Below are 26461 nucleotides of genomic sequence, written 5' to 3' on the forward strand. Positions count from 1 at the left end.
CCCTCATCTTGATTTCCTCCCCAGTGAGGTGAAAGGTCCTCTGCTGTCTGTCCTGCACTTGTTTGCTCTTTTTAGTTGAACTGTGGGCATTATTTTAAAATTCAGGATAGCTGTGCTTTGTCAGTTAAAGTTTCTCTCTCAGTCTATGGCTTGTCTTTTCATTTAAGGACTAAAATAGACACAAGAGTTTAAAATCTTGGCACAGCAAACTATCTTTTTCCTGGTGGTTTATGTGTTTGTATCTTAAAATAACTCTTTCTGGCAGTGCCTCTGACATAAAGCCCATTTGTCTGGTATTAACATCACCACCAGAGAAGGCAATGGCACCCCACTCCAGTACTCTTGCCTGGAAAATCCCATGGATGCAGGAGCCTGGTAGGCTGCAGTCCATGGGGTCGCACAGAGTCGGACACGACTGAGTGACTTCACTTTCATTTTTCACTTTCATGCATTGGAGAAGGAAATGGCAACCCACTCCAGTGTTCTTGCCTGGAGAATCCCAGGGACGGGGGAGCCTGGTGGGCTGCTGTCTATGGGGTCACACAGAGTTGGACACGACTGAAGCGACTTAGCAGCAGCAGCAGCAGCAGCAACATCACCACAGCCGCTTTCTCGGGCCCAGATGGGTGTGCAAACCTCCTCCAAACTTAACCATCCTGTTTTTTCATGTTTCACATATTTTTCTTACAATAACTAGTTGTTTTAAACTTGGGTTCTGATGATTGATAGATTTGAACATGTTTCCACTCCTCCTTTTGTGTTTTAGTTACCGATGATCCTTTGGCTTTTCTTTTCCTAGTATCACTATGGCATTGCTTGCACTTTCTTCTCATATTTAACAAACTGTAAGCTACAGCTTAACAAGATCTCTGCTCTCTCAGAACGCTTCAGAGATGTACCTGGCTCCCTTCTTTAGTCTGCCGGGTTAGAGCCTCTCAAGAACTGCTCCTGGTGTCTTCTGCTGAGTGGTGACTTTCAGAGAGAGCTTTTCCGCTGAGGAAGGCACCAAACCCAGGGAGGCACAGGCCCCCAGCTCTGTCTTCTTGGGATCCTCTCCTGACCCAGGGACCCCAGCACCTGGGAGACATTGCTTATCGGGGTTCTGCTGTTTGTTTCCCCTGGTCCACTCGTGCACTGAGGATGTTTCAAAATGTCTGTACAGTTAGAATTTCAAACATAATTATAATTTCTGTTTACATTCTTCATTCCTCTAGTGTTCAGTCACTCAGTCGGTCCGACTCTTTGCGACCCCATGGACTGTAGCCCGCCAGGCTCCTCTGCCCATGGGGATTCTCCAGGCAAGAATACTGGAGTGGGTTGCCATTTCTTTCTCCAGGGGATATTCCTGACCCAGCATGGCGCTATATTTTCACAAATTATTAGGGACAGATGAAATAACAGAGGGATCAGCCCTCAGAGCTAGTCAGGCCCTTAAGTCCTGGCCCTTGGAGAGTGATCTGCTATCAGCTGACTGTAGGTTCTGGTTGGCATGGCCACAGGTAGGGGGCTCACACACCTCCTCTTTCCTGCCCCTGCCTCTGTGGCCCAGGCGTTTGCACACAGATACTGACCTGGGTCTGTGTACTCAAGCGTGTGTGGTGTCTATGGTGTACGTGTGGGTATGGAAGTCTGTGTGTGTGTGTGGTGTGTGCATGTGGTGCGGTGTCGGCATTTGTGTGTGGAGTGTGTGGCATGTCGATATGTGATATGTGTCTGGGGTGTCTGTTGTGTGTTTATGTGTCTGTCTATGTGTGTGCAGTGTCTGTGTGTGTGTTTACGTGTGTGCGCGCCGCAGCCCCGCTCTAGGTGCCGTGGCCCCATCTGCAGCCGGCCTTCACAGTCACTGAGCCCGCGCGCCCCGCGCCCCACGTCCGAGCCGCCAGGCCCCGCCCTCCCAGTCTCGGGGCCGGAGGCGGAAGTGCCAGCGGAGCGCTCACTTCCGGGCGGCGGAGGCGGCGGCTGCGACCCGCGAGGTGAGGCTGCGGCGAGCTGTGGCGCCTGGGCGGCGGTCGCGGTCCCCGCCCGCCGTCCCTTTCCCCGACTCATGCAGGCGCGGCCAGGTGGCGGTGCAGGCGGCCGGGGGGGCCCCGGGGGCTTCTGAGTCCCGTCGAGAGGCTAGCGTCCGTGACGGGGCCAACGCCGCGCCAGGCCAGGAGGAGGGAGCCGGTGCGGACTTGAGCGCGCGGGCGGCGGCCTGGAGACCCGCGGCCACCCCTGGCGCCTCGGCCCCGGCGCAGCCCAGGGCCCGGAAGTGGGGCGAGGAGACACGGCGCGCCAGCCCAGGACCGTGAGGGCGCCAGAGGCACTCGGGTCCCGCCCCTCAGGGTCTGCGGGGACTTGGGTATTGCTCCGAGAGCGTTTGCGGAGGGAATGGGGAGCGTCCTGGATTGGTGCACGGAAAACATGCGTAGAAACGGGCGGCTAACGGCAGATGTCCGCTCTCTTCTTTGCCGGACGCTCCCGAGCTCCCCGGGTCGGATGTTGGTGGAGCCGGCACAGAGGCAGGAGTGCGCTGTCCTGAGGAGAGCGTCGTTTGCCCGCTCACCTGTTTACTAAGGCTGTTAAATAGTAAGACGTGGGATCTGAGACTCTACAGGTAGTGATTTTTGAGGGGAATCGTAGGGTGGGTGCTGAAACTTTGGCGGGGATGGTGAGGTGTGTACTGGCCCTGTGCCTCCGCATCTTCACCGGGGCTTCCTGGCACAGCCGCCCCTCCAGGGAGTTCAGGCCGGTGTAAAGGCTCTGGAAATGGGAAAAGGGGACCTGTCTAGGGGAGAGAAGTGCCCTGGAGACGGACGTCTGGTGTGAGTAATCTGGCTTCCTCTATGTGCTAATATCTTGTGCCTGTAATTGCCCCTGCTCCACTTTACGGTAAAATTGACTTCTGAAAGTTTGTATTTCTTATCGAGGAGTTCATAATCCTAGTTCTGATTTCAGTTTACTGGGTTGATGATCTCAGATGCTCTTATAGCTCTGCCGTGGACTGCTGACTGTTGGTGGAGGGGATAAGTTTTGTCACTAACATTTCTACCTTTGTAACACATCCCCCCTCCCTGTTCCCCGGCTAGCTGTGGACACGGGATGCCTCTAGTATGACAGGTGAAGAGATCCTCCCTGCTTTGTAACCATGAAGGAGACTGACCGGGAGGCTGTCGCAACAGCGGTCCAGAGGGTTGCTGGAATGCTGCAGCGCCCTGACCAGCTGGACAAAGTGGAGCAGTATCGCAGAAGAGAGGCCCGGAAGAAGGCTTCTGTGGAGGCCAGATTAAAGGTACGAGGTCACAGTAGCCACCAGCGCCTGCTGCACTCCCCAGCGGGACAAGGCCTTTTATCTTGAGGTTCAGGTTCATTTAACAAAGTTACAGTTTTGCCAAATTGGACATTATGAGGATGTGGAAGAAGGCAGACATGGACATTACCTTGATTTAGCACATTTTTTCCAATAATATATTGCCAGTTAGTAGATTGACAAACTAGACGGGGATATTGAAAACACCAAAGGAACAACCCCTTTAAGCATCCCGAAGTGTCCATTTACCTTTTTAAAAAACACTAGCAGAATAACGGTTTTTCTTCTTTAGCAAATGCTCTTCCACCGAGTGTGTCCAGAGAGCATTTTGTTTGGGTTCTTTTAGCACACACTGTAGTACGCTGACTGTGTACCAGGCATTTTGTTGGACTTGTGGGCAGGAAGGAAGAGAGCGCTACACATTTATTAGTGTGTGTGAAAGTGAGGCAAGAAAGAAAGTCAGTCTTTTATGATTTGGATTGGCTTTCAACTTAATTCTCATGGAGAAATTGGATTTTATTAAAACAATGCATGCCTGGTATAGTTATAAAAATGTTAAGACCACGGCCTGCTGACTGGCAGCACAACAGTCTTGAGGATTTAAGAGAGTGCGTTTGAGGAAGATTAATTCTCGCATGGACATGGAACAGCAGACTGGTTCCAAATAGGAAAAGGAGTACATCAAGGCTGTATAGTGTTACCCTGCTTATTTAACTTATATGCAGAGTACATCATGAGAAACACTGGGCTGGATGAAGCACAAGCTGGAATCAAGATTTCCGGGAGAAATATCAATAACCTCGGATATGCAGATGACACCACCCTTATGGCAGAAAGTGAAGAACTAAAGAGCTTCTTGATGAAAATGAAAAAGGAGAGTGAAAAAGTTGGCTTAAAGCTCAACATTCAGAAAACTAAGATCATGGCGTCCAGTCCCATCACTTCATGGGAAATAGATGGGGAAACAGTGGCTGACTTTATTTTTCTGGGCTCCACAATCACTGCAAATGGTGACTGCAGCCATGAAATTAAAAGACTCTTACTCCTTGGAAGAAAAATTATGACCAACCTAGATAGCATGTTAAAAAGCAGAGATATTACTTTGTCAACAAAGGTCTCTCTAGTCAAGGCTGTGGTTTTTCCAGTAGTCATGTATGGATGTGAGAGTTGGACTGTGAAGAAAGCTGAGCACTGATGAATTGATGCTTTTGAACTGAGGTGTTGGAGAAGACTCTTGAGAGTCCCTTGGACTGCAAGGAGGTCCAACCAGTCCATTCTAAAGGAGATCAGTCCTGGGTGTTCATTGGAAGGACTGTTGTTGAAGCTGAAACTCCAATCCTTTGGCCACCTGATGCGAAGAACTGACTCATTGGAAAAGACTCTAATGCTGGGAAAGATTGAGGGCAGGAGGAGAAGGGGACGACAGAGGATAAGGTGGTTGGATGGCGTCACCGACTCGATGGACATGGGTTTGGGTGAACTCCGGGGGTTGGTGATGGTCAGGGAGGCCTGGCGTGCTGCGATTCATGGGGTCGCAGAGTCGGACACGACTGAGCGACTGAACTGAACTGAACTGAATTCTTGCACTGATACGGTAGTGAAGTTGTCTGTCCAGTTGAAAACATTGGTGCCCAGGTTATGGCAGGTTTGACGAGACAGGATGTGGGTCATTCATTTGCAACAGCAAAGCAGCCAAAGACCTGTTGGACTAACTTGAAACAGTTTCATATCAATTTAAAAAATAGTTTAGACCTGCTGCATTTTTATCCAGAATTTTAATCTCTTTTGGAAACTCATGGATTAACTAACAGTTGTGTGGTCTTTTGAAATCATTAGTTATTTTTAAGTGCTACTTACGATTTATGGGTGAAAGGTGTTCCTGACTTCCATTGTGCTGGCCTGTCGTTCCCTTCCTATTCCCATGCACCTGCTGCTGCTCCTTCATGCTCTCTCCGTTCTGACTGACTGTGCGGCTCCCTGGGCGGCACTTCCATGGGCTCTCAGAGTGAGTCTGAACGTCAGATGGGCCAGCTCTGTGTCTGGGGCCCGCCATCCTAGGGCGGAGTCTGGTTCTGGCTGAGTGGCAGGAACGCCCTCTCCACTTAAGTTAATGACAAGTCCTGACTGTTTCTCCATTGAGATCAGGCCTGTTAGGAAGCTGAGGATGCCTGCGAGATGGTGTGCAGAGTCCTAGGAGACCATTTAAGGGGGGCCATGGGACCCAGGGCATTCCCACAGTGGAGTCTAGCATTTTCAGGCCAAGGGCTGCATGAAGAATGTTGGGAGGTTTTCTCAACAAAGCTTGAAAGCATTACTGTTCTGCTTATTGACTGTCTCTGTTACCGAAGCGCCTCTCTTCTACTCTCTGAGCCTCCAGGTCCGGCCTGGCTCTGCTCACCCCTGGTGTCTTCCCTAGGCTGCAATCCAGTCACAGTTGGACGGCGTGCGCACGGGCCTGAGCCAGCTCCATAACGCGCTAAATGACGTCAAGGACATCCAGCAGTCCCTGGCGGATGTCAGCAAGGACTGGAGGCAGAGCATCAACACCATCGAGAGCCTCAAGGATGTGAAGGACGCGGTCGTGCGACACAGCCAGCTCGCTGCCGCCGTGGAGAACCTGAAGAACATCTTCTCAGGTAGCTGCCGGCGGACGTGTGTCCTCGGCCTGCTTGTGTTGCGGGGGGTTTCAGCTTTCCGGGGGCGACATGTTTTGTGGGCCCCCTAGAGTGGGTAAGAGGTGTGGTTCGGCCTGCACGGTTAGGGTCTTGTTTGAACGTGGATGGGTGGTCTGCTGAGTAGATGAGGGCTGGTAGAGTGTGGTTCTGAGTCTGTGGGGACCGAGGGACAGATGGAGAGCTGAACACGTGTGCATGGGGAGAGATGCGCGCTCTCCCTCTGCCGCCGTGTGGCACGCAGGACCCTGCCAGGCGCGGGAGAGATCCCTGAGCAGCAGCTCCCAGACAGGAGGCCTGTGCACAAGCCGGAGGCTGAGGGTGGGCACGCCCTAGACCCAGCCCCGATGGAGGTCGGGCCTGCAGGAATCCTTGGGGCCGATCAGGGTGGCAAGGACAGAAGTAACCCTTTCAGAATCCTGTCCCAGTACCTGTTGGCATGAAGAAGAGCGCTCCGTAGCCCGGTTGGGCCCCGTGTCAGCCGTCACCAGGGCAGGGGCTCTGTTGTGTCCAGCCAGCTTCCTCGTGCTCTGCCCCCGGGAGCTCGTCCCTCCCCGAGTCCCTCCGTCCGAGTCCCCTCCCCCCGCATCTTTGTCACAGCTATCAGCATCCCAGCCAGAAGCCTCAGGGTGGTCTGGCCCCTTCCCGTCCCTCCTGTGGTGTCTGGTCTCCGAGTGTTCATGCTGCTTGGCGCCTGCGTGTAACCTGGTGTGGTTCTTCCCCTCCGCCCACCGCTGTGAACCACGGCACGAGTGGCCCTGTTCCTCTGGGTGCATATGTCTGGTGGCAGTGTTGTTGAGTACTCAGCCGTCCCTCTGTGCGTTCTCGTCACCCTGGGCCTGACAACTGGGGCCCTGCTCTGCCCCCGTGAGTGGCCCAGCACCGCCTGCTGTGCTGGCCTCTGGCAGCAGTCCCTCCTGGTGACCTTTGGCAGCCTGGAATCTGACCAGGATCTCCTTCATGACGTTTAGAGCCTTCTTAGTTGATTTCCATCTTATAATTTCTTGTTGACTGTCATTTTCTTCTGGTTTTGTAAAATGAACACCAGAAGACTAAAAAGTTAGCTTTTCATCCACATGGCATTTGGATCCACATAACCCAAGTGATCAAAAAACTACCAGTTCATCCATAGAGGTTGAAAATAATGTTCTTTTGATGAAAAGCGAGGCTGTGATGTAGACGTCGTTTTTGTTAGGAGCGTGTTTTTACCGAGAAAATGTTGTGCTTGTTTGTCTCCCTTCAGATTTTGATCATTGCCTGTAATTCTGTAGTATTATGAACAAAGCCTGTTTGTTCTTCTTTTCCACTCTTAAAAACTATAAAATATGCACAGTATAAAGTCTATCGTCTTGATCACGTTTAAGTGAACAGTTGTAGATGAGGTACTTTCATATCATTGTGAAGGCATCATCACAGTCCATCTCAGGGACTGTCTTCACCTTGAAAACTGGAACTCTGCACAGAGTTGTGTGTGAATTATGTCTCAGTAAAACTGAAAGAAGAACTTGAAAGTCTGCAGCTGTTAATGATACTCCCCATGGCCCCTCCTCCAAGCCGCTTACTGGTTATTTAGACTTTCTGTTTCTTGCTGGTTTAGGTTTTGTGTTTCTTGGGACGTGCACTTCATCTGGTTACCCCGCTGGGTTGCGTTTGCTCACAGTGCTCTCTCTAACTCTTTTCCTGCAGAGTTGGCAGTAGTGTCCTCGCTTTAACTGTTTAGTACCTGAGTCTTCTTTTTCCCTTAGTTCATCTGGGTAGGGTTTGTCAGTTGTTAATCTTTTCAAAGAACTACCTTTGGTTTTCTTGATTTTTCTGTTTTGTGTTTCAATTTTCTGTTTATCTCTGCTCTAGTCTTATTTCATTTATTTTGATAGCTTTAGGTTTAGCTTTCTTTCCTTTCGGTTCACTTCAGTCGCGTCTGACTCTTTGAGACCCCATGAATTGCAGCACTCCAGGCCTCCCTGTCCATCACCAATTCCCGGAGTTTACTCAAACTCATGTCCATCCGGTCAATGATGCCATCCAACCATCTCATCCTCTGTCATTCTCATCTCCTCCTGCCTTCACTCTTTTCCAGCATCAAGGTCTTTTCCAGTGAGTTAGTTCTTTGCATCAGGTGGCCAAAGTATTGGAGTTTCAGCTTTAGCATCAGTCCTTCCAATGAATACTCAGGACTGATTTCCTTTTGGTTTGACTGCTTTGATCTCCTTGCATTCTAAGGGATTCTTGAGAGTCTTCTCCAAAACCACAGTTCAAAAGCATCAATTCATTGATGCCCAGGAAAAAAAGCTTTGTTTATGGTCCAACTGTCACATCCATACATGACCACTGGAAAAACCATAGCCTTGACTAGACGGACCTTTGTTGGCAAAGTAACATCTCTGCTTTTTAATATGTTGTCTAGGTTGGTCATAGCTTTTCTTCCAAGGAGCAAGTGTCTTTTAATTTCATGGCTACAGTCACCATCTGCAGTGATTTTGGAGCCCAAGAAAATAAAGTCTGTCACTATTTTCATTGTTTCCCCATTTGCCATGAAGTTGATGGGACCAGATGCCAAGATCTCTGTTTTTTGAATGTTGAGTTTTAAGCCAACTTTTTTACTCTCCTCTTTAACTTTCATCAAGAGGGTCTTTAGTTCTTTTTTGCTTTCTGCCATAAGTGTGGTGTCATCTGCGCATCTGAGGTTATTGATATTTCTCTCGGCAATCTTGATTCCAGCTTGCGCTTCATCCAGTCTGACATTTTGCATGATGTACTCTGCATATAAGTTAAATAAGCAGGGTGACAATATACAGCCTTGACATACTCCTTTCCCAATTTGGAACCAGTCTGTTGTTCCACGTCCAGTTCTAACTGTTGCTTCCTGACCTGCATACAGATTTCTCAGGAGGCAGGTCAGGTGATCTGGTATTCCTGTCTCTTTCAGAATTTTCTACCGTTTGTTGTGATCCACACAGTCAAAGGCTTTGGCGTAGTCAATAAAGCAGAAGTAGATGTTTTTCTGGAACTATCTTGAATTTTCAGTGATCCAACAGATGTTGGCAATTTGATCTCTGGTTCCTCTGCCTTTTCTAAATCCAGCTTGAACATCTGGAAGTTCTTGGTTTACTTACTACTGAAGCCTAGCTTGAAGGATTTTGAGCATTATTTTACTAGCATGTGAAATGAGTGCAATTATTTGGTATTTTGAACATTCTTTGGCATTGCCCTTTAGAATTGGAATGAAAACTGACCTTTTCCAGTCCTGTGGCCACTGCTGAGTTTTCCAAATTTGTTGGCATATGGAGGGCAGCACTTTAACAGCATCATCTTTTAGGATTTGCAGTAGCTCAGCTGGAATTCCATCACCTCCACTAGCATTGTTTGTAGCGATGCTTCCTAAGGCCCATTTGACTTCGCATTCCAGGATGTCTGGGCTCTAGGTGAGTGACCACACCATCATTGTTATCAGGTCATTAAGATCTTTTTTGTACAGTTCTTTGTATTCTTGCCACATCTTAATCCTGTTTGCTTCTGTAGGTGCTTACTGTTTCTCTCCTTTATAGTGCCCATCTTTGCATGAAGTGTTCCCTTGGTATCTCGTTTTCTTGAAGAGATCACTAAATCCCATTCTGTTGTTTTCTTCTATTTTTTTTTTGCATTGTTCACTTAAGGCTTTCTTCTGTCTCCTGGTTCTTCTTTGGAACTCTGCATTCCATTGGGTGTATCTTTCCTTTTCTCCTTTGCCTTTTACTTCTCTTAGTGTCTCAGCTATTTGTAAGGCCTCCTCAGACAGCCACTTTGCCTTGTTGCATTTCTTTTTTTTGTCTCGTTGGATTGATTTATTCGTGTGTATTTTGTTCTTTGGATAAAATGAAAAATGGGATTGTTTCCTTAATTCAAGAGATTTCTGTTTATTTCTTTTGTATACTGCAACTTTACCAAATTCATTGATTAGTTCTAACTGATGGCATCTTTAGGATTTAGGATACTGTGAATATAGTAGTATTATGTCATCTGCAGACAGTGATGGTTTTACATCTTATTTTCCAATTTGGATTCTTTTTATTTCTTTTTCTTCTCTGGTTGCCCTGGCTAGGACTTCAAAAATTGTGTTGAATAATAGTGGTGAGAGTGGGCACCCTTGTCTTGTTCCTAGAGGAGATGCTTCCAGTTTTTCCACCTTTGAGAACGATGGTTGCTGTGGGCTTGTTGGATGTGCGTTTACTGTGTTGAGGTAGGTTCCCTCTTTGCCCGCCTTCTGGAGAGTTTTTATCTTAAATGGGTTTTGAATTTTGTCAGAACCTTCTTCTGCATCTATTGAGAGGATCATACGAATTTTGTTCTTTAATTTGTTAATATGGCACATGACATTAATTGATTTGCATATATTGAAGAATCTTTGCATCCCGGAGATAACTCCAACTTGGTCATGGTGTATGATGCTTCTAGTGCATTGTGGGATTCTGATAGCTAGTATTTTGTTGAGGATTTTTGCATCTATGTTTATCAGTGATATTGGTCTGTAATTTTTTTTGTTAAACTTTGGTTTTGGTATCAGGGTGATGATGGCTTCATAGAATGAATTTGAAAGTGTTCCTCCCTCTGCAATTTTTTGGAAGGGTTTGAGAAGGATGAGTGTTAGCTCTTCTCTAAATGTTTGGTAGAATTTGCCTGAGAGGCTATCTGGTTCTGGAGTTCTGTTTGTTGAAAGATTTTTACTTATAGTTTCAATTTCATCGCTTGTGACAGGTCTGTTTATATTATCTACTTCTTCTTGGCTCAGTCTTAGAAGGTTACACTTTCTAAGAGTTTGTTCATTTCTAGATTGTGCGTTTTATTGACATATAGTTGGTGAGAGTAGTCTCTCATGATCTTTGTATTTCTGCAGCGTCAGTTGTATTAATAATTTCTCCATTTTCATTTCTAATTCTTTTATTTGAATCCTTTCCCTTTTTTCCTTGATGAGCCTGGCTAAAGGTTTATCAATTTTGTCTTCTCAAAGAACTAGCTTTTAGTTTCATTGCGTTTTGCTATTATTTTCTTCATTTACTATTTTGATTTTTATAATTTCTTTTCTCTGGTAACTTTGGGTTTTGTTTATTCTTTCTCCAGTTGCTTTAGGTGTGAGGTTAGGTTGTTTGTTTAAGCCTTCTCTTGATTCTCGAGGTGGGGTTGAATCACTGCAGGCTTCCCTCTTAGAACTGCTTTTGCTGCGTCCCTCTGGTTTGGGCTGTTGAGTCTTTATCATTATTTGTTTCTGTGTACTTTTCAGTTTCCTCAGTGATTCTTAGTTATTTAGAAACATGGTGTTTAGCCACCACGTGTTTATGTTTTTTGCGTTTTTTTCTGTAATTTATTTCTAATCCTTAACCTTCTGGTCAGGAAAGATACTTGGTACTATTTCGTTTTCTCAGGTTTACCAGGGCTTGACTCGCGTAGGTGGCACGGGTGGTGAAGAGCCCGCCTACCAGTGCAGAAGACTTCAGAGGCGTGGGTTGGACCCTGGGTCGGGAAGATGCCCTGGAGGAGGGCATGGCAACCCACTCCAGTGTTCTTGCCTGGAGAATACCATGGACGGAGGACCCTGGTGGGCTACGGGCCATAGGGTCACAGAGAGTGGGCGTGAATGCAGGGGCTTCGCCAGCACACGTGACCTATCTCAGAGAGCGTTCTGTGTGCTGTGAGAGGAGAGTGTGTTCTGCTCTCAGATGGAATGTCCTGTAAATGTGAGATGTTTTAAGGTAATAAAAGAATAAAATGTGACACAGAGACATGAAGTGAGCAAGTGATGTTGGGAAAGTGGTGCCAATATGCTTGCCTGATGCAGGGTCACTGCAGACCTTCAGCTGGTGGGCGCTCGCGGCCCCTGGGAGGCAGGTGTGCCCGCCCTTGCCGCCGCCTCGGCTCCCACATGTGCCCTCGGTCAGCCCAGTGGAGAAACACAAGCCCTTGAGGCTCTGTCCTCTCTTCTCTAGTTTTTTTTCCTTTTTAGCCTCATGATTGATAATTTTCTTTGTCCTGTCTTCAAGTTTGCTGATTCATTCTTCTGCTCACTCAAATCTGTTTTGAGAATCTGAAGTAAATTTTCCATTCAGTTACACTTTTGTCCATGTTTGCCTGTGGTTCTTTGAGCATGTTGAAGCGCTCATCTTAGAGTCCTTGTCTTGTCCACTGTCTAGTCCTTCTCAGGGATGGTTTCTGTTTTTTTTTTTCTTTGAATCTCTCTTCTCTCCTCCCATCCTTGTTTGCCTTGTGCTGCTGTTGAGTAGTGGACATTTGAATCTAATTAACACGTAGCTCTGGAGTCAGATGTTCCTCTTTGCCAGGGTATGCTGATTTTATTATCATTTTTGCTGTTTCCACGTCTTAGGCTGCGTCTCTTTTGAGGACCAGGCTGGCATGTAAACTTAAAGTCTTCTCAGGTCTTTCTGAGCCTGTGCCTCTCCTGGTCATTTGCAGTCAGTTTCTACGTGTGTACTGTGCTGAGAGCTGAAATACCGTTCATGCCTTTCCCTGGAAGGTGTGAGCCTTCAGTGGCCTCCACAGCCCCGCAGTGTGTGGCCCCTCACCCAAGTCCTGTGCATGTGCTGGTTGTCCAGTGGGGGCGGGTTCCTGGCTGCCCTTGCCTGCCGCCATCCTGGCACCCCAAGCTGCTCCACCTTGGTGTTTCACGGTGCCGTCTTTGCCTTCCCCCCAGTGCCCGAGATTGTGAGGGAGACGCAGGACCTCATAGAGCACGGGGAGCTGCTGCAGGCCCACCGGAAGCTGATGGACCTGGAGTGCTCCCGGGACGGGCTGATGTACGAGCAGTACCGCATGGACAGCGGGAACACGCGTGACATGACGCTCATCCACAGCTACTTCGGGAGCACGCAGGGGCTGTCCGACGAGTTGGCCAAGCAGCTGTGGATGGTGCTGCAGAGGTCACTGGTCACCGTGCGCCGCGACCCCACCTTGCTCGTCTCCGTCGTCAGGATCATCGAAAGGGAAGAGAAGATTGACCGGCGCATACTTGACCGGAAAAAGCAAACTGGTTTCGTGCCTCCCGGGAGACCCAAGAACTGGAAGGAGAAGATGTTCACCATCCTGGACAGAACAGTGACCACCAGGATCGAGGGCACGCAGGCAGACACCAGGGAGTCGGACAGGATGTGGCTCGTGCGCCACCTGGAGATCATACGGAAGTACGTGCTGGATGACCTCATCGTGGCCAAGAACCTGCTGGCGCAGTGCTTCCCTCCGCACTACGAGATCTTCCGGAGCCTGCTGCGCACCTACCACCAGGCCCTGAGCGCGCGCATGCAGGACCTCGCAGCGGAGGACCTGGAAGCAAACGAGATCGTCAGCCTGCTGACCTGGGTTTTGAACACTTACACCAGGTAATGCCCCCTTCACACCTGACATCTCCTGTTCCGTAGGCTGCTGGCAGTCTGCACAGCTGCTAGGTCCTCGACCCAGGGCGGGCACCTGGCACCCGCAGGCATTGCCTCTGGTGGACGCGTCTCCTTCCTGGGCTGCCTGTGACCCGGGATTGGGTCGTGCAAAGGCTCCTGTGCTTGAGGGGCTCCTGCGCCTGGACAGTGGGGAACAGCTCAACATTGTTTGTGTCCCACAGTGACCCCAGGAGCAGGAGGTGTTGGCCGTCTAACCCAGAGGCTCCATGACCTGCACAGTCGCATGGCTGCTGAAGGGGCCCCAATTGCTCTCGCGGGCTTCCGACAACCCGAGTCTGGTTTCTTCTCCCCTGCGTTCGCAGAGAATCAGCCACCCTTTTGATCTTCAGCCTTGAGGTTTTGTCACTCTGTGAAGGGGCCGTGAGCCACTGTGTGCCAGCATCATTTTGAGATTGGACTTGAAGAACAAGGCGGTGGTAGGGTGTTCTCAAAGTCTTTAAGGTTAGCTAGTGAGAGGGACAGAGAAGGCCATGGCACCCCACTCCAGTACTCTTGCCTGGAAAATCCCATGGATGCAGGAGCCTGGTGGGCCACGGTCCGTGGGGTTGCTAAGAGTCGGACACGATTGAACGCCTTCACTTTCACTTTTCACTTTCATGCATTGGAGGAGGAAACGGCAACCCACTCCAGTGTTCTTGCCTGGAGAATCCCAGGGACGGGGGAGCCTGGTGGGCTGCCGTCTATGGGGTCGCACAGAGTCGGACACGACTGAAGTGACTTAGCAGCAGCAGCAGCAGCAGCAGCAGCAGCAGTGAGAGGGAAGCACAGTTTATCCTAGCCTGTCTTGTTGCTAATGTGTAGAAATTGAACCTCTTGTTTTAGTAGTAAGGTTTGAGGATTTTTTTAAGTATTTTTTTAATTGATAAATTTTAATTTTATTAAAGTTTAGTGACTTTTAAATTACATTTTAATTGCTTTTGTTTATTTGCTTATTTGACTGTGCTGGGTCTTTGTTGTGTATGCGCTTTCTGCAGGTGCAGCGGGTGGGGCTCCTCTTGAGTCTGGTGCGCAGGCTTCTCACCGTGGGGGCTCCTGCTCTTGTGGAGCACGCAGTCTAGGGGTGCGGGCTTCAGCAGCTGTGGCGTGCAGACTTAGTTGTTCCACGGCATGTGGCATCTTCCCAGATCAGGGGTTGAACCAGTGTCCCCTACATTGCGAGGGAGATTCTTAACCACCATGGAAGCCTGGTTTGGGGATTTCTTTGGTTTGTGTTTTGTTTGTTGTTTGGTAACCACTTAGAGTAAAGAACGTGTACGTGTGTACGTTTCAGTACAGGAAAACGTGAAGAGAAAGAAAACGTCTGTTGGTTGTGGCCGACGTACTTGCAGCGGCTGGGCGGGGCTGGGGCCTCCGAGCTTCCTGTGTGCCGGCCGCCTACCACAGCCATCCCCAGTGCACAGGCCCCGTGGGTCACCCCCGCGGAAGGCCTCTCACCGTCCCCTTCACCCTGAGGCCTGGGGGAACTGTGCCCAGGGTCAGTCGGCCGGCCGGTGGGGAGCCGGACTTGAGTCTGGGGTCTGGGCCCCCGCCGTGCTCGAGCCCCCAGACTGTGGAGCGTGCACTTGCGTGGCTGCGTGGTTTAGGCTTCATCTGTCTCTCGCGCACCACGTGGTCAGCACTGTCTTGTCAGTGGCGGTTTCTTGACAGCCTCCTGGCTCATCATGTTCTGCTGTGTTGGACTTTCTCAAGGGAAACATTGGGCTGTTTCCACACTAGAAACATGTTCGTGCAGGATTAAGGTTCTTGGGGCAGAAATAGTCTAGACTGTAAATGGTCTTTGGGTGTTTGCAGAGTGTCATGATGCACTTTTTCACGTAGGAAGACCTGGGGTTCCTTACAGGTGTTGGATGCTGTTAATACCTAGGGTTGTCACTCTGGACCCGTGTTTAAGGAGTCATCGGAGCAGTCAGCCCAGGCCTTCTGGGAACCCAGCCTCGTACCTCGCTTTCATGTTTTTTTGTGAAAGCTCTTTCCCAGACTCAGTCCGCCGCTCCGCATTCTGGCCTCCTGGGCCCCGCGGGCCGGGTGCACACGTCAGGTGGTGCCCACTCTGGGCCCCGTCCTCTCGCAGGAGCGTCAGGGCTAGTACCCACGCCTCGCGTCTAGACCCAGGGCTTGTTCCCCGGCTCCTGGGGCCTCCTGCCTGCTTGGCCCTCCGCGTCCCCAGGGTGCCATGAGGGGCAGATGGACCTCCCCTCCAGCCTCTGGGCAGATGGGGCGGCAGGAGGGGGCTGCCTCACTCCAGTCCTGTAGCTGAGCGAGCCCCGGCCCAGGAGCAGCCCTGCCGAGGGGTTCACGCCTCCCTGGTGATCAGTCTGTCTCATCCTCCTGCCTCCCTGGTACTCAGTCAGTCTGTCTGTCTGGTCGTTCCGCCTCCCTGGTAGTCAGTCTGCAGTCTGTCTATCTGGTCCTCCCGCCTTCCTGGTGGTCAGTTCGTCTGTCTGTCTCTCCCGCCTTTCTGGTAGTCAGTCTGTCTGTCTCTCTGTCTCTCCCGCCTCCCTGGTAGTCCATCTGTATGTCTGTCTCTCCTGCCTTCGTGGTAGTCAGTCTGTCTATCTCATCCTCCTGCCTCCCTGGTGGTCAGTCTGTCTGTCTGTCTCTCCTGCCTCCCTGGTAGTCCGTCTGTCTGTCTGTCTCTCCTGCCTCCCTGGTGGTCAGTCTGTCTGTTTGCCCCCCTTTGCTGCAGCGTGGAAATGATGGGGAACGCAGAGCTGGCCCCCGAGGTGGATGTGGCCCTCCTGGAGCCTTTGCTCTCTGCAGACGTGGTCTCTGCGCTGCTGGACACCTACATGTCCACTCTGACCGTGAGTCATGGTTGGTCCCACACGGAGCCGGGGTGGAGGGAAGGCGGCCCCTTCTGGACTGGTCGGAACCTGCTCCACTGGAGGATGGACCTGCCTGTTCCCTGGGCTGAGACCAGCCGCCTGGATGTGCAGGGGGCCTGCCCGCCTCCAGCACTGAGCCGGGAGCTGGAGGGGCAGGCAGGCGGGCGGGTCGCGGCGCCTCCCAAGCCCTCGGGGCCCAGGGAGAGGGGCCGCGGGCAGGCTGACTCCATGGCTGGCTCTGTCCTCCCTGCGGCTCAGTCCAACATCATCGCCTGGTTGCGGAAGGCCCTGGAGACGGACAAGAAGGACTGGATGAAGGAGACGGAGCCCGAGGCCGACCAGGACGGCTACTATCAGACGACGTTGCCCGCCATCGTGTTCCAGGTGCGTGGCCGCAGGGCCTCTCACACGCACATACACACCCTCCACCTCCACCCACCATGGGGCTTCTAGGGGCCTCACACACACACACACACACACACACCCCTCCAACCCCCCGTGGGGCCTCTAGGGGCCTCTCACACACACACACACACACACACACACACACACACACACACGCACACACACACACACAAACAGCCCCCACCCTTCGTGGGGCCTTGAGGGGCTTCACACATACATAGTTGCACGCTGACCTCAGGGAGAGCCTTTTTCTCTCCAGAGCTGGAGAGCCAGGGGTCAGGCTTGCCAAGTAGTTTTGCCCATGGTCGCAAAACCTTACATCTTCTGTGTTCCTAGGGGTTTTTTATTTCAAACTAGAATCTATTGGGTTGGCCAAAAAGTGCTTCAACTTTTAAATAAAAGACACATTTTTCATTTTCACCAAGAACTTTATTAATCAACAAATTCACTGTTCTACTGCCTTCTGCCGTGTATCCAGGCAACTTCATAATCCCATCTTCCCAAAAGTTTTTGTCTTTTTGAGCAAAGAGCTGTTCCAGTTCCTTTTATAGTCTTCCAGAGAACTGAAATTGTTTCCACTAAAAGAATTTTATACATACTGAGATAAATGGCAGTCTGAAGGTGCGTTGTCTGGTGAACACAGCAGATGAATCAGAACTTCCCATCTAGGCTGTAACGCTTTTTCCTGGTCATCAGAGAAACATGCGGGTTTATGTTGTGCTGATGGAAGATTATGCATTTTCTGTTGACTAATTCCAGACGCTTTTCATCGAGTGCTGCTTTCAGTTGGTCTAATTGGGAGCAGTACTTGCTGGAATTGTTTGGTTTCCAGAAGGAGCTCATAATAGAAGACTCCCTTTCAGTCCCACCATATACACAACATTGCCTTCTTTGGATGAAGACTGGCCTTTGGTATGGTTGGTGGTGGTTCATTTCGCTTGCCACAGGATCTCATCTGTTGCATATTATTGTATAGGATCCACTTTTCACCATCTGTCACAATTTGTTTTAACAGTGAAACATTTTTGTTAATTAGTATGTGGATATATAGTTATGAAGGTTTTTTTTTCATTTAAATTACATGGCACCCAAACATCAAAGAGATGAGCATAACCAGTCTGGTGCAAATGATTTTCAGCACTTGATTTGATTATTTTGAGTATGTTGGTTGTCTCCCATGTGGTAGAACATTGACTGTTCACAATTAATGTCTCGATACGATTGCTGTTAACTTCAGCTGGTCTGGCCCACTGTGGAGCGAGACATCTCCAGCACGAAGCTTTGCAAACCGCTTCCCGTTTGGTCAGTCACAGCACCTTTGCCATACATCTGCGTTAATCTTTCTGCCTTTCAGTTGCGTTTTTACTTCTTTTGAAGTAGTAAAACATAATATGCCAAAAAATTACTTTTTTCTTCCATTTTCAATGTTAAAATGGCTTCACAAAAATTCGCCAATTTTTGAAAAACGCATGCTGATATGAAGCTGTCTGGATACAGTCTAACAGAATTGTTTGAATGAAACTAAAGACAACTAAGTGCTACTAGAACTGTCTTACGGAAAAAACAATGAATGTTGTGGCCAACCCAGTAATTACTTTATGTGTCTGGCGCTTACTTCCTGAGGTAGCTGGCCAAGGCTCGTCTTCATAAACACTGCCTAGGCGAGTCTAATGCGATGTACTTTGGGGGAGTCCTGTGGGTTTTCAGGGTAATCATGCGCTCTTATGGGCAGTCTGGTTTTTGACGCCTGCTGTGTCCTCGAGTGTGCTTGCCTGCCTCCTCCTGGCCTGTCCAGTCTCCTTTCAGAAGTTGCTGGCCATGTTCACACACTCTCCTGCTGAAACACGGAGCTGGTCCCGGGCGTGTTGGGCCCACCCTCTCCTTATTTGGAGACTGATGTCCTGTGATGACGGGGGCAGGCTCTGCCTTCTGGTCCTTCCCCACCTGTCCTCATCTGGCACCCCCGCTCCAGGGTGTATTCTCCCAGCTTCAGGGTGTATTCTCCCAGTTCTTCTAAGGAACCCGCATGCCGGGACCGGTCCCCATGTGACTACCCCAGCCCCCATCTCCCGTGAGAACGTGTGTTTCCCCTGGGGGAGGCCAGCCTGTCTGTAGGTGATGAGGAAATGGTTCACTGGGGTTTTTTTTTTTTCAGCCTGCTGAGAAAGTTTTGTGTGTTTGTTGAATTAACTTTGTTATTTTTCAAGTGGCTTCATTTTTTTCTCTGAATTTCAATTGTCCTAACTACCAATTAACTTCTGGGGGACTGATATGGGAAACTTGTATCTTCGTGACTTTATATCAAAGTTCATAAGTTCTTCGATTTTTAGATGTTCGAGCAGAACCTTCAAGTTGCTGCTCAGATAAGTGAAGATTTGAAAACAAAGGTACTAGTTTTGTGTCTTCAGCAAATGAATTCTTTCTTAAGTAGGTATGTATTCTTACCAGTGTGCTAATTATAAAGTGTATTTTCTTTTTTTTAATGAAAAGCTAAACTGTGTTGATCTTAGTCTGGCTAGTATTAAAAAGAATTTAAGGCTGGACTCATCATAGTCAGCTGCTTCTGCTGTTTAGAACTCACACCCTGTCTTACTATCTGCCTTTTGTGCGGGTGCACCCCTGGGGTCCCAGGTGCGAGGGGGGCCTGAGTGGGGGGAGGGGGGCTGGAGCTCCTGCCAGGGTGGAGTGGGGGCCTCCTCCAGACTGCCTTCCTGGTGTCCGATTTCCTGGGGGGCTGGGGAGGCCACCTTCCCTCAGAAGGAAGGAAGGTACTCAAAGACCAGTACCTCACCTCTGAACTGTTCGTGACGGAGGCTTTCAGACACAGACAGAAGCAGAGCGACACGAGAGCCTCTTTGCCCATCGTCCAGCGGCAGAGCTCCATTTAAAGCCACCCTCTCCCCCGGTTGTGCTGAAGTACGGTTGACTCGGAGCAAGATCCGGGCCCTGGAGGGCAGCTGCAGCTGCAGGTCCACAGAGCACCTCCCAAGCGGCTGTCCTGCCTGTTGTCCCGAGTCCGCAGCTTCAGCCAGCCTCGGCTCCCATTGGGCAGCGGGCATGGTGACTGAAAAAATGCACGTGGCCATGAACCTGTGAGGTTCAAACCCACATTGTTCAGGGGTCAGCCGTGCTTGACTGTGGACGCCAGACCCTGTAGCATGGCTCACATGCTTGCCTGCCCTGACCTCAGTGCCGTTGACGTGCACACGACAGCCACGAGTGGCTGCTGGCCCCCGCGGCACCGCGCTGCGTTCCGGGTCCCCACTGGTGTTGGACGTCCCTGCTCACACAGTTGTATATCCAGGCCGGGTCCGTGGACGGCCTGCCCCCAGGCCCCTGGCCCTCCTGTCCAGCGCCCAGGGCTCTCCCACCGGGCCTCAGCCTGCCGTCTGCCCTGGACCAGACACTGACTAAAGGCTGAGGCCCTTCTGTGTCTCCTCACTGCTGGGCTGGAACGCAGCAGGCGTTCTCCACACTCCTGCCCCGGTGGCTCAGGTGCCGACGGCCCAGCCCTGCACAGAGTCCCCGTCGGCCTCCACCCGTGAGAGTCGTGCCTTGAGCAGGGCGTCTTGTTGGGATTCTTCTGTGAAGCTGACATTCTCCTCGTCAGCCTCAGCTGTATGGTTAACTGAGCCATGCTTTGGGCAGAACAGTGGAGTTAATGCTTAATTACTCCCCTTTAGTCACCAGTTCTGAGTTTGCTCCTTCCTAAAGATCCTCTGAAAACATACACAGATACGCAGGTGTGCTGTGTTCTTCTGCTACTGTGTCTGTCTGAGAATCTCCAGAAAACGTTCAGAAGTGAAGTGTGCGGCCATTTCAGTTTCTGCTCCTGACATCTTAAAGTCTTATGTATTTTTACTTTGACTTCTTCGGGGAAAGTTTCAGAAAAGGATGTTTTATCTAACATTTGATCATATTCCCAACACTACTGTATGAGTTTCTACACGAGTTACATGTCAGATAAAATAATACTTTCCCAGTTACAAATGTTTCAGAATATTTGTATAATCAGAATATGGAGTCATATTTCAAGGCCCGATATGAAATTTATAATACTGTTTTAATTGATGAGCTGCTCTTGGCATAGGTCACCCCCCCGCCTCGCAATCTTTCAGTCTGAGTCCCCGCTGAGGTGCCAGTGGTGGGCCCGTCTGTTGGGCATGGTGCCGGCCGGGCCGTGCTGACCACCCGGTTCCGCAGGTACAAGGAGGAGGCGCAGCTGTACAGGGACGAGCATCTCCGGGACCGGCAGCACCCGCACTGCTACGTGCAGTACATGGTCGCTGTAGTCAACAACTGCCAGACCTTCAAGTGAGCCGCGGGGCAGGCCGGCGGGCGGGCAGGCGGGCGGTAGTGGGCAGGCGGGCGCCTCACGGCACCCTGTCTGTCTGCTGCAGAGAGTCCATAGTCAGTTTAAAAAGGAAGTATCTGAAGCACGAGGCGGAAGAAGGCGTGTCTCTGAGCCAGCCGAGCATGGATGGGGTTTTGGATGCCATTGCTAAAGAGGGCTGCGGCAGCCTGCTGGAGGAAGTCTTCCTGGACCTGGAGGTGGGCGCCCTCTCCCCCACCCTGCGCTGGGCCCTCCCGACATGGTTTCGCATAGACACGCTTCCAGGAAGTGTCCCGTCAGTTTTGGGGTGGGAGCTGGTGGTGTTCACTGGCAAGTTCTGGACTGAGTCGAGCACAGCACACAGTCAGGAGTGAGGCCCAGGCAGGTCACCTCAGAGGCATGGAGTGTGACGAGCACGTGAGTTTCCTTGAAACAGGGAAATGGCTCACGTTATTCAGGGATGGCAGGAACGAGGATATGCTGAAAAGCAGAGGCATGATGTTTTGGGTCCTGCAGGGAGGAGCTCCTGGGGTTATGGGCGGGATATTTCATGTCTGTCTCAAAAATGGTTAGAAAACAAACGAACTGTTTAAAAAGACAGTAGAGAAACAGACAAAGGACATGAGTAATATTTCACAGGAAAGGGAGTAATCTTATGTCCTGAGTAGGAGACAGAATGCCCAGTCTTACCAATCTTCTAAGAAAAGTAGATTAAAGCGGTGTTTGTGTTGCTTACGGGATGGCATGGATTAAGAACATTTCTACCACACAGTGATAGGGCTTGAGGAAAAAAAGAGACTCTTGTATTCTTTGCAGCACTGTGAATTGGTGCGGTTTGGGGGCCAGTTGGTATGTGTTGGAGGCAGCAGTCATGAGGGTTGTAGTTTGCTACCAGAGCAGTTCTGGTTTTGGGAATTTCACCTGCAGAAACGTACAGATTCACTGCAGCCTTCTTTGTAATTGAAAAATGAGACATTTTAAATGTTCATCAGAATTGAGTGCATAAGTTACAGAGCATGCATACGATAAATAGATGTAGTCAGTTCAGGTGAAACATTCATGCACAGATACCTCCATCAGGTGTAGTGTCAGTCTCGTGTGGGTAGTGTGTGTGTGCAGTTTCTGCACGAGTGTGGCGGTCATGATCACAGCCTCAGGCAGGCGTGCAAAGGTGGACCCCTGGCTCCCCCCTCCCCGCTCCCCATGACGGGCCGGCACGAGGATGTTTTCTGTGGTTTCTGCTTCCAGCAACATCTCAATGAACTGATGACAAAGAAGTGGCTGTTAGGGTCAAACGCTGTAGACATCATCTGTGTCACTGTGGAAGACTATTTCAATGATTTTGCCAAAATTAAGAAGCCATATAGAAAGGTAAGAGCATGGGGCCCCATGTGGTCTCAGACCCCAGGCATCTCCTGTAGAATCTGGTGTCATTAGTTCTCAGGGTGAGAATTCAGGGGTGGTTTTGTGCCCCAAGCAGGTTGGAGACACTGGTGTCTGAAGGTGGAGGGCGTGAAGGCGATGGGGCGTCCACCATGCTGCCCGCGGCCACACCGCACAGCTGCAGGCCTAGAGCCCCGTGGTGGCGGGGCCGAGCGAGGGCGGGGCACCGGCCACGGCTCTGACGAGAGGCCGGGGAGTGGCAGTGCCCGCTGCATGTCTGTGCTCTGGGCCAGGCGGGCAGCACTCAGCACAGGGCTCACCGGTCCCTCCGGGACCCATGAGATGCCCCCATCCCCATTCAGGTGTCAGGCAGCCGCTGGGGAAGCTCAGGGATAATCGTCAGGGCGTGGGGTGGTTTTTGCCATTGTTGCTTTAAAATCAGGGTTTCTGTTTCTGCTTTACGGAAGCATGAGTGCTTCGATACAGGGAACTCAGGCCCAGACACTCAGAGGTGGGTCTCCAGGTCCCCTCAGGGCTCCTTGGAAACGCTTGTTGCATTTGTGAGCAGCGTCACCCTGCAGATTCCTGTCTGGTCCTCGTGTCTTTGTGTCTTCTTGTCTTGCTGCCCTGGCTGGGACCCCTAGGAAGGGGCATCTTTGCTCCTTGAAAGTTTAAATTCTAACTCTGCCATCAGAGTAATGCAGGGAGAACCTGGTGTTTTGGGTTTTTATTTTTTTGTTTGTTTAGGCTGCCCTGGGCCTTCACCGCGGCTCGAGGGCTCTCGAGTGTGCGGACTCGGTAGTCGCCTGTGTTTAGCTGCAGCATGTAGGATCTTAGTTCCCCTACCAGGAATCTAACCCAGGGCCCTGTGCTGGGTGCGAGGAGTCGTAACCACCGGACCTCGAGGGGAGTCCCTAATGGTCCAGTGTCGGGAGCTTCTGGTGGTTAGAGGTGGGACCATTTCTTTCAGTTTTGAATTTCTTGTTGCTTGTAGAGTTTTTGGTTCAACCTTTTGTTTTTTTGAACCTTCCGTGCTTTGATCTGACGGTGATGTATAACGTGCTCAGCCTGGGCTTGTGGCTCACCCTCTTCTGTGGGATTGTCTGCTCTGCTGAGAGCCTGGCCTCACCCGGGTCCCTGAGTGGCTGGGCGCCGTCTCACTTTGTCTTGTTTGGGGCCCTTGGGGTCCCCCTCGGTTCAGTGCGGGGAAGGAGCTTCATGGCTTCCCTGCTAGAAGGGGCTTCTCGTGTCTCGGGGCCCTGATGATGAGTGTCGTGTCAGCACTTTTGTGCTCACATGTTCACAGGTGACTGCCTGGGGTCTGTCTGTCACTGAGGGTGGGCTCTGGAGAGAACCACGGCCTTCTCCAAAATGGTCCGGAGACGTGCTGTCTGCAGAGACCAGTGTTGAGGAGCCCTCTGAGCACGGGTGTGATGTGGGAGGGGCCGAGCAGGGGCCTGGCCGGATCCCAGTCCTCCCATCAGCTCCACACTCCCCGTGAGCTGAGACGCTCAGAGGTGTGTGCAAGCCCGGCAGGGCGAGGAGACCAGCCCCAGTGCCCCCCGGGTGGCCCGCGAGCCCCTGAAGGGGTGTCAGTCAGGCAGGCCCAGCTGCCGCCCACCACCTTGCCCCCACAGGAAGCACTCAGCAGCGGGTTTGTGCCCAGAACATGTCGGGCGAGGCTGCAGGCAGGCGCCCCTGCGGGCTCTTTATTCTAGGACAGGCCTGAACCACAGGGCGCCGGGCGGCGCCAGCTTCTGGCTGCGGCCACCTGGCTGCTGCGCCTGCCCTTTTCCCAGACGCGAAACATGGTGAACTTGCTGCCCTGCTAAATTAGAGTTTGTAGGAAAGCCTCAGAAGAGCTCAGTTTGTAGACACTGAAATCGTGTCACTGAGACGGGAAGGCTGACCGCGCCCCGTCCGCAGCGGATGATCGCCGAGGCGCACCGGCGTGCGGTGCAGGAGTACCTGCGGGCCGTCATGCAGAAGCGCATCTCCTTCCGCAGCGCTGAGGAGCGCAAGGACGGCGCGGAGCGCATGGTGCGGGAGGCCGAGCAGCTGCGCTTCCTCTTCCGCAAGCTGGCTTCCGTGAGTGCGCTGCCTCTTCCTGCTGGGACCTGCCTAGCCTGGGGGCGGGGGCTGGGCACTTAGTGTCCCCATCCGTCAGAGGGCTCGGGCTGCCCCCCTACCCCTTCTTGAGCCCTCTCTGGGGAGCAAGTCCTGAGGGGTTGCTGTGAAAGAGGTGGGCGCGGGGGTGCGCCCCGGGTACATGTGCAGCTCAGCGCCCTGCTATCCCGCAGGGCTTTGGAGAGGAGATGGACAGCTACTGTGACACCATCGTCGCTGTCGCAGAGGTCATTAAGCTCACGGACCCTTCTCTGCTCTACCTGGAGGTCTCGACTCTGGTCAGCAAGTACCCAGACATCAGGTACCAGCAGAGTCTCCCCTGAAGTCGCTGGGGAGGGGGAGGGTCCCAGGTGTTAGGTGGGAGCCCCCGCGGTGGGGGGAGTGTGGCAGCTCTGGGCTTCTGTGAGGACCCTGAGGCCTGCAGATGGCGACGTGGGCAGAGCATGCTTCAGAGTCCATTGTGAGGCTCTCGAGTCACGGTGCTGGGCGTCCCTGGACATGGTGTACCAGGGAGAAGGTAGCCAAACAAACAGGTTTCTGAATTCTCATCCTGTGCTGTCTCTGGGCCCTCCTCCGGGCTAGTGGGGGAGGGAGGGAGGGGCTCCCCTGCAGCTGCACCCCGATGCCCCCTCGCCCCCAGGGACGACCACATCGGGGCACTGCTGGCCATGCGGGGGGACGCCAGCCGGGACATGAAGCAGACCATCATCGAGACACTGGAGCAGGGCCCGGCCCAGGCCAGCCCCGACTATGTGCCCATTTTCAAGGATATCGTGGTTCCCAGCCTCAACGTGGCCAAGCTCCTCAAGTAACTGGTGTGACCCCAGCCTCAGACGGCCTCGAGTCAGAAAGCACTCCCCTCCCCACCCCCCGCCCTGTGTGCACACTTCCAAACTGTTGCTCCATAAAAACGCTGAACTGCTGTCAGGGACTGACAGCTTCCTGCCACCACCTCACCAGTCATGACCTTGCAGACCTGCCCAGAAGCCGCTTTCAGGTTTCAGATGCCTGAGCTCAAGGTCAGGCCTCCCCGGGAGCAGACCTGCCAGCAGGCGATGCGGTGGGTGTGGTGGGTGAACCCACAGGCAGGTGGATGATGCCAGGAGCGCCTGCAAGTTACTCTTTACACCACGCGAATTACAGACCTGCACCTGAGGAGCAGGGAGCCCTGGGCGAAGTCTCGACCCGGCGCCGCCCGGCTGGACGCGGCTCCTGGCGGCCGCACTCCGAGGTGGCTGCAGGGTGGCTCCGGCGTTCGCCCCTTCTCCTCCTAGCGGACAGTGTGTGGGTGCTGGGCTGCTCTGAGGGCCCCGTCCTTCCTCACACATCTAGAACCAGAGTGCATGCCGTGTTGTTTCCTCACGAGAGGCAGAAAATTCACGTGGAGGGCTCTCTTGGAGGAGTTACATACAACCTTGGAGACGTGAGAGGCGGTTCTCACAGCCAGTCCTGGCACAGGAGAGGCGTGGCTGTCTCCCAGGCTTCCTGCCGGCTGCTGTCTGCTAGCACGTCAGTCCAGACCAGCTCCTGCTTGACCAGCCTGAGAGTCTAGGATTCAGTCGTGCATGGTTTGTGAATTAGTGAAGTTGAGTGTTACCAGTTATTAGTTATTGCGCCTCGTGATAATGAAAATACATTTGTTTTTCCACTTAATGAGAGAATTTTCACTCTGAGTTACTTCTTGAGTAAATACCCACAGCGACTGCAGATTGTGGCGGCTGACCCAAGTGACCGGCCCTGTGGTGGCCACCACACGCCTGCACCATGGTGGTCCCTGAGCTGAATGCTGGACATGACCACATTCTGAGGGCGAGGATGCGCTGGGTGGCGTAGTGGGGGCCACGGCAGAGGGCCACTCCCAGTGGCCAGGTATGGTGTCCACACTGACGCCCAGGGAAGGGGCATCTCCAGGTCGCTCAGTGCAAGGCCCACAGGCACCTGTGCTGAAGGCCAGCGTCTGCCCCTTGCTCAGGCCCCACGTGTCCATTGGA

The 26461-nt window shown here is 51.8% G+C and overlaps 1 protein-coding gene across 7 annotated transcripts; it reads left to right on the top strand.

The window, feature by feature from the left end:
* The first annotated feature begins 1935 nt into the window (after positions 1 to 1935).
* EXOC3 (exocyst complex component 3) lies at positions 1936 to 26123 on the top strand. Of its 7 annotated transcripts, none has more exons than XR_015149106.1 (13): positions 1936 to 2568; positions 3069 to 3271; positions 5706 to 5925; positions 12641 to 13322; positions 16084 to 16201; positions 16481 to 16606; positions 18958 to 19058; positions 20831 to 20941; positions 21028 to 21178; positions 22209 to 22331; positions 24181 to 24431; positions 24644 to 24771; positions 25111 to 26123. XR_015149106.1 is itself a non-coding variant. In XM_086362346.1 (13 exons), exons 2-13 carry the CDS (start codon positions 3128 to 3130, stop codon positions 25280 to 25282), a joined length of 2238 nt encoding a protein of 745 aa, XP_086218472.1. In that variant the 5' UTR covers positions 1936 to 2804; positions 3069 to 3127; the 3' UTR covers positions 25283 to 26123. The 7 variants fall into 7 exon arrangements, 4 of the variants coding, with proteins under 4 accessions (XP_086218472.1, XP_086218470.1, XP_086218471.1 ...); XR_015149105.1 differs by having other exon boundaries at positions 1936 to 1973; XR_015149107.1 differs by having other exon boundaries at positions 1936 to 1973; positions 24350 to 24431.
* Positions 26124 to 26461: the final 338 nt, after the last annotated feature.

Source organism: Bos grunniens, chromosome 20 (assembly GCF_055505025.1).
Source record: "Bos grunniens cultivar Pamir isolate PY7600 chromosome 20, Bosgru_T2T1.0, whole genome shotgun sequence".
Taxonomy (NCBI): Eukaryota; Metazoa; Chordata; class Mammalia; order Artiodactyla; family Bovidae; genus Bos; species Bos grunniens.